The sequence below is a fragment of the Capra hircus genome, chromosome 5, assembly GCF_001704415.2.
Source record: "Capra hircus breed San Clemente chromosome 5, ASM170441v1, whole genome shotgun sequence".
NCBI lineage: Eukaryota > Metazoa > Chordata > Mammalia > Artiodactyla > Bovidae > Capra > Capra hircus.
In genome coordinates, this window is record NC_030812.1 from 24,635,002 (window position 1) to 24,648,808 (window position 13,807).

Here is a 13,807-nt window from a genome sequence, read left to right on the forward strand (position 1 = left end):
CCAGGGACGGGGGAGCCTGGTGGGCTGCCGTCTATGGGGCTGCACAGAGTCGGACACGACTGAAGTGACTTAGCAGCAGCAGCATGTCACAAAGAACCCAAATTCGTCCCTTCGACATACACATATACACAATAACACACAAAACTTTGTTAAAAGGAGGGCAGTACCAGCAGAAACTAACACAGCATTGTAAAGCAACTATCCTCCAATAAAAAATTATTCAAAAGGAGGGCAGCATCAATAAAACTGTTCCATGGTGAGATGAGCAGGCATGAAAATAGGAAACAGACTTTTTTAAAAAGTTGGCTACTTTATTCCCCATTGAAATATTTATGCCAAGGGAGAGGTTTTCACCTAGGTACTAACATTCAGAGTGCTGCTAAGTCACCTCAGTCGTGTCCAACTCTGTGCGACCCCATAGACAGCAGCCCACCAGGCTCCCCCATCCCTGGGATTCTCCAGGCAAGAACACTGGAGTGGGTTGCCATTTCCTTCTCTAATGCATGAAAGTGAAAAGTAAAAGTGAAGTTGCTCAGTCGTGTCAGACTCTCAGTGACGCCATGGACTGTAGCTCACCAGGCTCCTCCATCCATGGGATTTTCCAGGCAAGAGTACTGGAGTGGGGTGCCACTGCCTTCTCTGAACACTCAGAGTAGACAGCTGTAAACAGGATGAAGTCAGATTTAGAAAAGTTAAGGCAAAGGAGGTAAGCCTTTTTGGGTTAAAGGAGGAAGGGCAGAGAGGATTATGAGCAAAGAAAAGTGCCACGAGAGCATCTGAAAGGTAAAAGAACAATTTATTTTACTTGGTGCAACAACTAAGATTTTGCTTAATTTGATTTATTCAATTCATCCAATAATCCTTTTTTTTTTTGAGGCTCTACTATGTGCCACATGTATTAATATTTCTACAGAAGTCCTATTTTAAGACCTAAGCACTCAAAGGCTTGAAGTCAGTCACCTAAGAAAGAATATAAAGACTTCCAAAACGGTCTGTGTGCTTTGTGTTAAACACAAAACACTTTCAACACAATGCCAAGGGTCCCTTTGTGACTAGGGAGAGAGAAGGAAGCTGCTCCTGGGGTTAGGAAGCTGCTCCCCTTTGCCCTTCTTTCGCTCATTCTTCCATTTAGTCAACCAAATCCACCGATCCCTACTAAGACCCTTGCATTAGCCTCATGCAGGATAAAAAGATATGACCAGAACTCTTCATGAAGCCTGAAACCAAACACCAATCAGGCATGGCAATAAACAATTCTACCATAAAGAAGACTGAGATAAAGGACACCACAGCATCAAAGCGTAACTGGGAGATCAGAATAGGAGGTAAACACGTCGTACTAGTTAACTGTGGAAGCCTCAGAAAGCAAAGGATTGCTGAGCTGGACCATGAAGGACAAACAAGGTTTCAAAAGAGACAGATGAAGTAGGCACACCAGGGGTAGAAGTATGTATACAAAAGTGAGAAAGGCAGGAGTTTTGTTTCTCTTGCATTTTTTCTATCTCCATCTGAAGTTAGTAATTAGCCTTCAACAAGTGAAATAAATAATCCTCAAAGAGTAGTGAATTTTGCAAATTTAGAGGTTTTATCTGACAAGGGCACCAAAGTTCAAGGGCACACAGAGATTTCAAAAACTTCACAGATTTCTTATACCTCGCAAATAAACCTCATTGACTTGGACAACTCCCTCCTCTAGGGTATTGCTCTGTATTCCAAGTTGGTACTTTTAAGTCAACGACTGAAAGGTTAGATTGCAAATACCCATCCTGACTACATGATAAAAAGAGACTGCACTTTGGAAATAACAATATATGCTTAACTAAACCACTCTCTCAAACTGGGTCATTGGTAGAGACGTGATGAACCTAGAGAGTTATATAAAATGAAGTAAGTCAGAAAGAGAAAAACAAATATTGTATATTAACCCATACATGTGGAATCTAGAAAAATGGTATAGATGATCTTATTTGCAGAGCAGAAACAGAGACGCAAATGTAGAGAACAACTATATGTATATCAAGGGGGAAAACAGGGATTGGAGGAATTGGAAGACTGGGAGGGACACATGTATACTATTGATATGATGTATAAAACAGATAACTAATGAGAATACAGTGTATAGCACCGGAAATTCCACTCAATGCACTGTGGTGACCTGAATGGGAAGGAAGTCCAAAAGGGAGGGGATGTAACGTAAAGTGAAAGTGAAGTCGTCCAGTCCTGTCTGATTCTTCGTGACCCTGTGGATTGTAGCCTACCAGGCTTCTCCATCCATGGGATTCTCCAGGCAAGAATACTGGAGTGGGGTGCCATTGCCTTCTCCAGATGATCTTCCCGACCCAGTGATCGAACCCGGGTCTCCCACATTGCATGCAGACACTTTAACCTCTGAGCCACCAGGGAAGCCTGATATAATGTATATGTATGGCTTATTCATTCTGCTGTATAGTAGAAACTAATGTAACATTGTAAAGCAACTATATGCCAATAAAAATTAATTAAAAAACAAAATCAAATAAACCACTCTCTTGCCAAGTGACCTGTCCCCACCTATGAGATCTTAACCTATCTCACAGGGTTGCTGAGGGTTAATTTCAGTGATACATGAGTCTGTCTGACACCTAAGTGTTACCTGGAATGCTGGTGTCTGGGTCCAAGTTGGAGCTGGCCATCTGGAGCTTCATACGGCTCCTCTACCTCATACACACTTGCATCAGTGTCCTCCACACTGCTGGAATTCTGCTGTTCCAACTCGGGAGTTTTCCCCATAGCCATAACAAATGGCAAGTTCTCATACTCTGGTATTTCCTCATAATGGCGTATATTTTCATACTCCGGTGCACAGTCGCTGGTAATAGATTTGCAAAGTGCCTGCAAGGACGACTCCCGGGAGAGCATTTGGTCATCCAGAGACTCGGCTCTTGGTCCATCAGGGGCACTGGTATGGCCCCGCAACTTCTTCCTCTTCTTCTGGGACTCCAGACTATAGTTATCTGCCGAATATGCCTTGATGGGTTTACTTCTCTTCTCCACCAACAAACCATGCCAATCACTCTCACTCCCTTTTTGCTCCCCAACTGCCAGGCTGCCTGAGGTTGTGTCTGCAAGCTGGCTATTCTTGGACCAAAATTTCTGGAAGTCACTCTTCATGAAACAGATGGACAGCTTCATATTGAGCAACTTCTTTAAAGAGCTCTTCTTGTGAGAGTCTTTGCAAGGCTTAGTGCACCTTTCCACATCCATAGCAGATAATGATTTTGCTCTAGGCTTGGTCAGGGCACTGGAAGTCTCACTGTTTGAGGATATGGTGACGGACTTTAAGGATTCTGGGGTCCCAGAGAAGGGGATAATGGGATGAGGTAATTTCCACACTGGCTTCTCAGAAGCCCATTTAGGCATATCAAAGGAGGATGACATACCATTGTTTGGGGCACATAAATGCTGCATGTGATCTCTTTCTAGACCCTTCTCTGAATCTTTTTCTTCATTTGAGGGGTAAGAACTTTTCTCCACAAGCTCCTCAGAGGCAGCCTTTTTAAGCACTCCGGCAGCAGGCAAACTGTGTCTTTGCGGTTTTTTGGGGACAACTTTTGAGGAACTTTCACCTTTTATCACAGATTCCTTTTGCATTTGAGGGGCAGACACTCCCGGGTTAGATGCAGTAGGCAAATGTTCGCTGCAGGTTAATTTGAGCTGCTTGGGCAGGCTCATAGATAGAGTATTGCATCTTATAAAATTGGTTCCTTTGTCCTCGGCAAGTGACATACCAGAACTATCTCCTGACTTGTTGTCAGAACTCAAGTTAGAGTCTGTTTCTAAAGGAGGTGACAGTTTTTCAGAGGAAAATGTTTCAGGACACATGGCTTTCTGTGAATAGACCGAGTTTTGTCTGTCACCGGTGAGGTCCACATTCAATTCACCTTTATTTTCTGGCTTCACTTTGTCCACCTGTTCCTGGTTACACAAAGCAGTCTGATGAAAGACACTGATTTTATTGTTTTTCAAACTATCTTCGAAAAGATGAGGCAAGCTGTCTACATTCTCTGGTTCTTCAGTACTTTCACTCGGAGTATCTATATGTCTCTGGCGTAAGAGGCGTGCAACACGTGTTTTTCTGGGCTTGGGAGTTGGAAACTTGGGAGTACATGGCACTAAGTGGATTTCCAAGGGACCAAGGTCATTGGCTTCTGATTTCTTACTATCTCCATCTGAAGATAAGAAAGGACTCCTTTTTCCATTTTCTAGAGCTTCTTGTTCAGATGAATGAGAGCAAGTGTTGCTTTTTTCACTGTCATTCTGATTAGTTTCAAAATTTTGAAATTCAGTGCTAGGAAGTTGTAGGTGGCAAGGGTGATGATTAGAAACGTTTTCCAAGCTGGACAGGGAAGGTGACAAGTCTGCAAATTCAATGCTGAACTGTCTGTGGGAATTACAGCCATCACTCATTTCTGGACTGTCTGTGGATCTGTGCTTCTGGGGGAAAAGAAAGGGTGACGTTCGTTGTGTTAAAACATCTTTGAGCTTCTCTTCGAGGATGCTTGCCTTTAAAACTACTTTACCCTGGCTCTTGACCCTTTCACCAACAGAATCGCATTTATGCTGATTTTTTATAGCTGAAGGGGACTCACCAATTTTGTTATTTTCTAAATTCTCATGCATTTCCAGGGGCCCTAAGACAAGCTGCTTGACACACAAATTCCCTCTGTTCTCAAGCTTATGGTCACATCCAGGATGGCAGGAACACAGTGGTAAAATATAATCACTGCTCGGATGTCCTTTGTTTTTGCAGTTCGAGTTGTCAGTACTTTGAGGGAATTCCTGTGTATGCTCTTCCAGGTTCACGACGATTTTCCTTGATGTTGACTGTGTGATGTCCTGGACAGGTGAGGCCTTCAGAACTTTTGGTTTTGGAGCTATGGATGGTTTGGTTTTCTTTGTTGACTGTGGAACACTAGAAACCAAGATCTCGGGTTTGGGTGCGACAGGAGGTGGAGCTGGCTTATTAGTTGACAGAACAAACTTTGGTTTGGGGGCCACTGGTGGCTTCTTAATCTCTAGATAGGGGGAAAAAAAAAAAGTCTGATAACCAAAAATCCAAAGCAGAAGATAAATGATTAAGTTTTAGAACATTTTTACTTTTGACAATGCATTTTACTAGGCAGATTATTATACTACATTATGCAGAGTCAGTACTACTTTTGAAAATTCTGTAAATTGCTCTTCAATTCAAGTACATACAGTTTTTGGTATAGTGTACACTGCTTAGTAAATCCAATACAGTTTTTCTTCTAACTCTGGAACAGATCACCATATCTGTAGTCAACACTAAATAAAACAACTGGCTTTTGCTTAGATCCATATAGTAGGAGAGGATACTGTGGTTCATTTACTGAGTCCAAAAGCTGAATTTGCCTAAGGTTTACATAGGATATGACCCAAACGTCTCATGTGAATAGCAGTATTCTTCTATCTCGAGGATATACAGTAGAGTTGTATAAAATGCCCTCTATCAATGACCTATCTCACTTGAACCCCAAAATAACCTAAAAGAGAATACAGAAACTAGAAATTTCCCAAACTTAAACACTGAAAATTATCAATACTGCATTATCTGAGGCTCTTAATAAAGTGGTATTTTTCCTGTGCAGGCGTTGTCAAATGGGAATTTTCATTATAATTCTTCACTGAGCTTTATTTTTAGAAAGTCACATGTCTACACTCTATCCCAGGTGATTACGATGTATACCCCTCATTTATAACCACAGTTCTAGTGTATTTAAAAGATGACTATAATTCCTATGGTAGCAATTCTTTCTTGACATTATATTAAAAGGACTTAATAAGCACCTTATAAGCACTGTGTTAGATTTCGACAGATCTGCTCTAGCCTACAGGAACCTAAAACTTCACACAAAAGGCCTATAAAATGAAGTTACATGGTCTGAACATCCACATTTTTTGAAGTTCTTTTATGTTTTTCTATCTATACTATCATTTTTCACCCTGTCATATTTCTTAAAAGACTTGTGGTAAAAATATTTTTGAATCTTTCAAAATATCATCTGCTGGACACTGTTTAAGTGCTTGGATACACAGAGGCTTTGATTCTTCACTTGGTGGTGAGTTTCTTTTCAACAAAGGAAATTAGTCACAGTACTCCAATTCGGGAAGATATTACAGGGACACAAGTAAGGAGAAAAAAAAAAAGTAGGGTGCTCTACTTCCTTTTTACCAACCAAGGAAGAATTTCCCAAACCTCTTCAACTAAGGTCACCCGATAACAGATGCCTTCTCATTTAATTCTTCAGTATAATGTTATAATAAAAAAAGATATGAGGTAGTTCCAAAATGCCTTAATATAAATTCCCAAAGCCATGCAATTTCAGTTAAATGTTCAATAAGCACGTTATTATTTTGCTTGTTTTTTTTTTTAGGTATAAAAAATTTTAAAACCACTCAAACCCTAATGATAAAGCTTTGTGTCATAGGCTATTAAATTAAACCCTTGACCTATTAAGTGAAGTCTTAACAGAAAGTATGACTGCCTGAGGCTTCTTCCTAACCTCCCATCTTATCCAAGATAAGGAAGACTGACAGACTGTCACACTGATTTCATTTCTGTAACCATTCTGAAAACATCCTACCTCTGGGCGTTTTGAAGGAATAAACAAAAAGTTTTGCAACATGGAAAGAGTTCTGGAGACTGGCAGCAGAGCGGTATGAATGCATTTACCACTACTGCTTTGCACACTTAGAAATAGTATTAGATGCTAAATTTATGTTAGGTTATTTTACCACAGCTAAAAAACCAAAAAACAAAAGCAAAAAAACCTCTGATCTCATTAACCTTTTACTGAATCTTAGAGTCTGTTCAGAAATTTCAGGGTCATTCACTCAATCAATTTTTGCTATTTCAGTTCAATCTTTTTTTTAAAATCTTTGGTATCAACTTTACTCTTTTCTTTAAATACACTTTGTACAGGGTCTGCTTCCAAGAATCATAAATCTCTTACTGTTCCAGGAACTCAGTTAACTACATGAACTATGGTGATTACCAAGAAATACAGCACAGCATTATGTACCTAACTTCCCCAACACATACTCAATGAATTAAATAAAGAACTGTGAACTCTGGCTTAGTTAATGCTGTTTCGGAGAAAACCAATAATGTAACTGGGAAAGCTGACTAACCTAACTGTGTGTTTTTATGCAGAATTGGTTGCCTCAGTTTCCTTACTTGTAAATGAGGGATTTGAACAGATTACTCTAGAGTCTAAATGATTTTGAGGTGATACGTCTGAGATACCTGCTTCAGGAGAACCCTTAGATTCCGGAGCCCTTTGCCCTGTGTGATTTTTCTTCAGTGTACCTCCCTCTGTCTTCCCCACAAGAAGACAAGCTCCAGGAGGGCAGGCACTTTGTCTCTTTGCTGTATCCGCAATGCTGAACATTGGGCCTGGGAACAGACAGAGCTGCCACATACACATCTTTACTATGTCTCAGTAACAAGATATTTCTTTAAAAAAATAAAAGTCAATATCCATTTAAACACAGAATAATAATATGTTTGTAGGAATCAACTTCAATAGGATTACTAAGTTCTTAATTAGTAGTAGGAATAAGTGTTCAACTAAGCCAGTAAAACACAGCAATATTTGAAATTCATCATTATTTTTAGTGGCTCTATTTTGAAAGAAACACAAATCAAAAAATAACAAGCCATTATATGACAGTCTGCTCCAATGTCAAACTTGCAATAAATCCAGCACCTTTGGATGTTAATACTATATCAACAGTCAGACTTGAAACTTTTTAGAGCATAGCAGCAAATCTTTTATTTACACAGCTGTTTGGCTCCAGGGAAAAGTAAGGTAAGAGTGTAAAGCACTAGTACCACTATTCTAACAATTACAAACACACTCATCATCTATTGCACACAGATGGCTGCGGTCCACGTGCAACACTTTGAGCTACTAGACCAGCCAAAAAGCAAAGTACGGCACATGTACTCTGAGACCTGTTCATGTTCAAAAAGGTATAAAATACATTCCTATAATTAGCTCTCTTTTTCTCATATACTGATTTTAAAAATTCTAAAATCTCTGTGTGGGCCTACTCTTTCACAGATGCAGAAAAACAAAGCAAGCTCTTTAGAATACATATAATTTAGATATTCTATATTTTGCTTATGTCCTTAAATTAAGCCAACCAGCCCAAACAATGCCACAGATTAGGTTCAGTGTAAACAAACATCTCCCCCAGCTGCAAATAATGTTCCTAAAGTTTTAATGAATTTAAATTTTGTCCCAAAGAGCATCATAAACAGCTTGTAAGAATGATGAACACATAATTTTGTTAGAAGATGGAAATAAAACCCCAGTTCTTTTCTATATTCTCCATTTAGACATGTGAAAAAATTATAATAAATCTTAACAGATGGGCAAGCAAAAAAGTAGTTAATGCTTCTCAGCCAGCTATGCTAAAAACCAACTAACTCAGCTAAACACAGGAAGTGTCCCTCTTTTTAACACCACAGAAATGTCTGTGGATTGAATTGTAAAGTTGATAAATATAAAAATAGCCTGCAATATTTGAGGGTCATTCAAATGAAATAATACAATTCCAAACTGAGACCTAGATCAGGTTTTCATATTTAAATGTCAATTAAATGCTTCTGTATCTGTTCATTTATAAACTGTTGGGATTGGAACTGAAAGTTGACACATCCAAAGTACGAATTTTAAATGCGTTTGACGAAGGAAGAGTTAAAACGGGCTGGAAGGATTTTAAAATCTCCAGTAATTTTAAATTTAAAATTTGTCTTGTTCATTACACTGAGGCACAGAAATTTAGGATGAAAATACTTCACCTCAAGTAAGTAGAAAGCCTTCTTTTGGTAAGGAAAGAAGAGTTTATAAATAATGTAATTCTCACTATATGATGACATCCTCTACACACACATATAACATCAAAAGGGAAGATCCACAACATCTTCAGAGATACTACTACAGGAACACTGCACTCCTTGCTTTCTTACTCCTATTGGCTAACTTCTCAGCTCCTTAATTTGTAATCAGATTACACCTAGCAATACAACCTCTAGCATACCTAGTCTTCAGAAAGAACACAAATCAGAACATTTAGGGTGCTCTTTGACAGTTTCAAGTTACAGGAATTTAAAACAAATGCCAAGAAAAGCTAAGAAAATTTAATCTGATACTTAACTGCTGATTCTAGAAGTAACTTTGGAGTCTTAGCTATTTTACTATTAAATGTATAATGAAGGTTTATTTCTTTCAATGTGGGCGAAATTGTCATTTTAAAAAACTTAAAAATTAAAAAAAATTCTAACTTTAAAGTTAACCTGTGTTCTTATAAGGGAATATAATATCACTTTAGTAATTATTTCGGAAAATAGGAACTGTTCCTTCTGAACGTTGTCCATAAAATTCTTCAGAGTGCACACAAAGGTAATACAACAGGCTTTGCCATATGGATGAAGGGAAAGGACCAAGGGAGGCAGACAGAAAATAAGCCTTTGTGTACACTAACCAGGTAGACAGAGGAAAAAAAAAAAGTCCACCAAAAAACCGGGTGAAGATGAACAAAAACCTTGGCATCGGCAGTTCTACTCCTCTAATTCTCAGCTAACAGGGGGGAACCCAGGAGTAACAAAGTCTACATCTCTTTACTAAGGGTCAGGGTTTCCAGTCCTCACTGAGGTTAAAGCCACACAGCCTAGTGGCTAAGTTCAACACTCCGGGAACGCTGCTGCCCTTTCCTAGAATAACTGATTTCTTAACATGGGAATCTAAACTATTTTCATACGCAAAGGCAAAGTCGCTCAAATTTTAGAAAAGAATAAATAAATGCCCTCTTTACATTTCCCGTTTCTCCTGGAGCTAAGAGACCCCAACAAGGTCTTCCTTTAAAGGGAGGTCCCAAGAGACACAGGATTTCCAAAGTGCCCCTCTAGGCGCGAAGGGACGAGAAAATCCGGCAGCAAACACCGTCTGCTCCGCACTTGCCGCAGTCCCGGAGAAACGCACAGAGAACACTACTAAGCTATCCCGGGGGAGAAAGCAGCCCCGAGCCCAAAGCCTGCAGCGCTCGCTACAAACTTTCCAGCGGCAGCTTGAGCGCCGTCACTTACCGGCAGCAGAAGTCATGATTCCCCAGTGAAGCTCGCTTCCCAGCTCGCCCCCCTTAATCCCCGCGCCCCTTACAGTCCATTGTTTCAAAAATTTGGGCAGAAGAGAAAAATCCTCGCAGAGCCCACATTCCGTCCTGAGGGACCGCGGCGCAACGTGAGCGCCGCACAAAGGAAGCTGCCGGCTCTGAGGACCCGGCGGCGCTCCCCGGCGCGAGCGCCGGCGACGGGCAGGCGGGCACGAGCACAGAGCAGCGGAGCTCCGGACGGACGTCCACGCGCGCGCACGAACAGTGCTCAACGCCGCTTCGCCAGTGCGCGGACTTCTCTAGCTCCAAAAAAAAAAATCAGAGCTCCAGGCGCCCCCTGCTAGCCGCGGCCGTAAAAGGCGGACAAAAGCCCCAGCCTCCTCCAATCAGAGGGCCAAATTTCATCCCGTTCCCGCCCCTCCCGCCCACATGCTCAAGCTCAGCTCCAATGAGCGGGTTTGAAAAGGGGGCGTGAGCTACAAGGCATGATGGGAATTGTAGTTTTCTGCACACAAGGACTGGCAGGGGCAGACGCCTGGGTGCAGCCTGTTCTCCCGCCTTCATTTCCCATCGTGCTGAGGCGGGTGGCATGGCGGAGAAGGATGACACCGGATTTTGACGAAGAGGTGGTTTTTGAGGTAAGGGAAAAATGGCGGTGCGTGTGAGTTGCCTTTGTTTGAGAAGGACGAGGGAGAAGGCGAGAGGCCGATCGAGGGAGCGAGGGAGCGGGTGACGCTCCTGCCGTTCTTGGTCACCGAATCTCGTCGATTTCCGGGCCTAGTGCTGGCCGCTGCCTGACAGGTGTAGCCTGAGGCGCCCTTGCCTCGCCCAGTCTCTGCCTCGGGCCATCCCAGAATTCCCAGCCTGGCCGGTGGACGCGAGCCCTGCGTGTTCCTTCCCGGGTGATGGAGACGCCTTGGCGGGGTGTGGGGGTGGGGTAACTGCTCCTGGTTGGGGCGGGGCGCAGTCGTGGATTTTGGAGACTCACCCGTACGACTTAGCCTCCCCCTTTTTCGTCCTTGATTTTTTGGGGTCAGTATCAAGAAGTGCCCGAGGTCACCGTTCACTGTCGCGGCGTGGCTCTTCGAATGAAGGCAGCCGGTGCTAGTTTTCTAACGTGGTTTAAGATCTGTGTGTGGGACCTCCTGTGGGTGATTAGGGCCGGGGCGTCTCAGCATCTAATTCTTTTGTCCTTTGCTTGTTGCTCTAGGTGTAGCTATTTCTTCTGTTTCGAGGCTTTGGTGAGAGTGCTTTTGTGTGGGGACTATTTTAAGACGTTCTCTGCCATCTCGAATGAAAAAAAAATTCTAGTGTTTCTGTTGCCATTTATCTATCAGGCACAGGCGCAAACACACACCTCTGTATGAGGCATGTGTATAATGCTTCACCAAAGTCCATTCATCCAACTTGATTTTAAGAAATTTAAGAAAAGAAACAGCTCATTCTTTACGAAAAGAGAGCTAGACAATAAATAGTGCAGAATGGTATATGCTGAAATATATGCAAACTGTCATTGGAGGATTGGTTTGGAAACTGCCGTCTGTTCTCGGAGACGCTACACCCAGTAAATGGATATTGGAGGTGGGTCTTGAACTGTGAGTCTATTTAGAGAGATCGAAGGGAGAAAATGCATTCTGAAGAACGAGAACAAAGTATGCCAAGCTTGGGAGGTGTGACGGTATCTGGTGCAGATATTTCTAGGACTTGAGTGTGAACTCTTACTATGTGAAGCGGTCTGATAGGGCTAGAATGGAGAACAGTGAAAGATAGGCTCTTTTACCGAAAGGAAGTGTCTTGATTTGAGGAGGTCAGTAGGGAATACAAGTGCCTGAGTTTCAGATATGAGAGAAGACTGAATTGAATAATGGCTTGGACAGATACTGCTAAGGTAAAATTGAGGAAACAAGTTACAAGATTGCATGTGGGACATGAGAGACAAAAATCTATGGTACTTAGATTGCTAGAGAAAAGGGACTGGGTGGATTTTTTTTTTTTTACCCTGTTATGTGGTTAGATATCTGAATATGATAATAATGCATGCTCATTTCTACAGCATTTCTTTGTAGAAAACAAGCCACAAAATTAAAATCACTCGTTATCCTTTCACCCACAGATGGCCACTATTAAATTATAGTGTGTATTCTTGCCAACTTTTGCTATGCAAATATGTTTGATTTTTTTTAACACAAAAAAGTATACCACATAGAATTGTATATGTATTTTTCACTGAGTGTTTTCTTATCATTACTCTTTGAAAACAACATAATATCCAATATATATATGTATCAAAATCATTTTCCCATTCTTGGATAGTTATATTGTTTCAAAATGCCATTATAATCAACACTGGCATAAGTCCATTTTTAATTGCATCTCTGATTTTTCCTTAGAATAATTTCTAGAAAGGAAACTAGTGGGTCAAAAGATACAAACATTTTTCAAGACTTTTACGTGGAAAGGTTATACTATTTCAAGTTTCTGTTAGGAATAAGAGTATTATTTTCACCAAATCTAGAAAATAATACTAGCAACCTTATTAATTTCTTTTAGTCTTTGCTAATTTGATAGGGAATAGAGCATTCTGCTGTTCTAATTTACATTTTTTGAATTTACTAGAAACATTTTTATTTCTTTTTGAGCATTTCTTTTTGTATTTTTCCCCCATTTTCCTGTTGGATTTAGATTCTCAAAAACTGATTTGCATACATTTTTCATAAGTTACTTAAACCTATTTTACTTGTAGAAATTTATTTATTTATTTTGTGGCAGAACCAGGGGGGCTTGTGGGATCTTAGTTCCCTGACCAGGGATCAAACCCTGCAGTGGAAGCATAGGATCTTAACCGCTGGACTTTTGGGAAGTCCCTAGAAATGTTTTTTGTTGTTTAATGTATTTGCTTTTTGTCATATACATTAATTTTTATTGCAGCATAATGTTCATAAGAAAAGTGCACAAATCATAAATGTGCAGACTGATCAATTGTCACATGTTGAATACACCCATGTAACCAGGACCTGTGTTAAACTGAACATCATCAGCACACCAGAAGCTCCCTCTTACTCTCTTCCAGTCACTTCTCTCCACCCCCAAAATAACCACTCTTCAGACTTATAATAATTAATTTAGATACCTTTTGACTTTTTTATAGTGTACACACTATGCAGTTCCATTTGTATATGCTCTGTTTTGTCTGACTTTGCTCTCTGATTTTGTCTGTTATAGTCATCCATATGGTCATGTAAGGATTTTTTATTTCTCCATAGTATTGCATGTGAATGTATACCAGTTTTTAATCTACTCTACTATTAATGGTCTTTGGGTGATTTCTAGTTTGAAACTACTATGAATAGTGCTAATGTGAACATTTCAGTATATATATCTTACTGAACATATTTCTGTTGGGTATATACTTAGAAGAGGAATTACTGAGTCATAGGAAATACATACGTTCACCTTGTGTGGATGTTGCCGAACATTATTCCAACTTGGTAGTACCAATTTGTACTCTTAACCAGCAGTGTAGGAGAGGTCCAGTTGCTCCCCTTAACCTCACTGACGCTGCTGCTGCTACTGCTGCTAAGTCGCTTCAGTCATGTCCAACTCTGTGTGACCCCACAGATGGCAGCCC

At 40.7% G+C, this 13,807-nt stretch overlaps 1 protein-coding gene across 2 annotated transcripts in view; it reads right to left on the reverse strand.

The window, feature by feature from the left end:
* The window catches only part of FGD6 (FYVE, RhoGEF and PH domain containing 6), a 107,782-nt gene extending 97,391 nt beyond the window's left edge, over positions 1 to 10,391 (reverse strand). Inside the window, exons 1-2 of one of the 2 annotated variants that reach the window (XM_005679831.3) lie at positions 10,154 to 10,391; positions 2,633 to 5,054 (exon numbers count right to left, since the gene is read on the reverse strand). In XM_005679831.3, coding sequence (XP_005679888.2) covers positions 2,633 to 5,054; positions 10,154 to 10,169 — 2,438 coding nt within the window. In that variant the 5' untranslated portion in view covers positions 10,170 to 10,391. The remainder of the gene's footprint in view (positions 1 to 2,632; positions 5,055 to 10,153) is intronic. The other variant, XM_005679832.3, reaches the window with a different exon arrangement.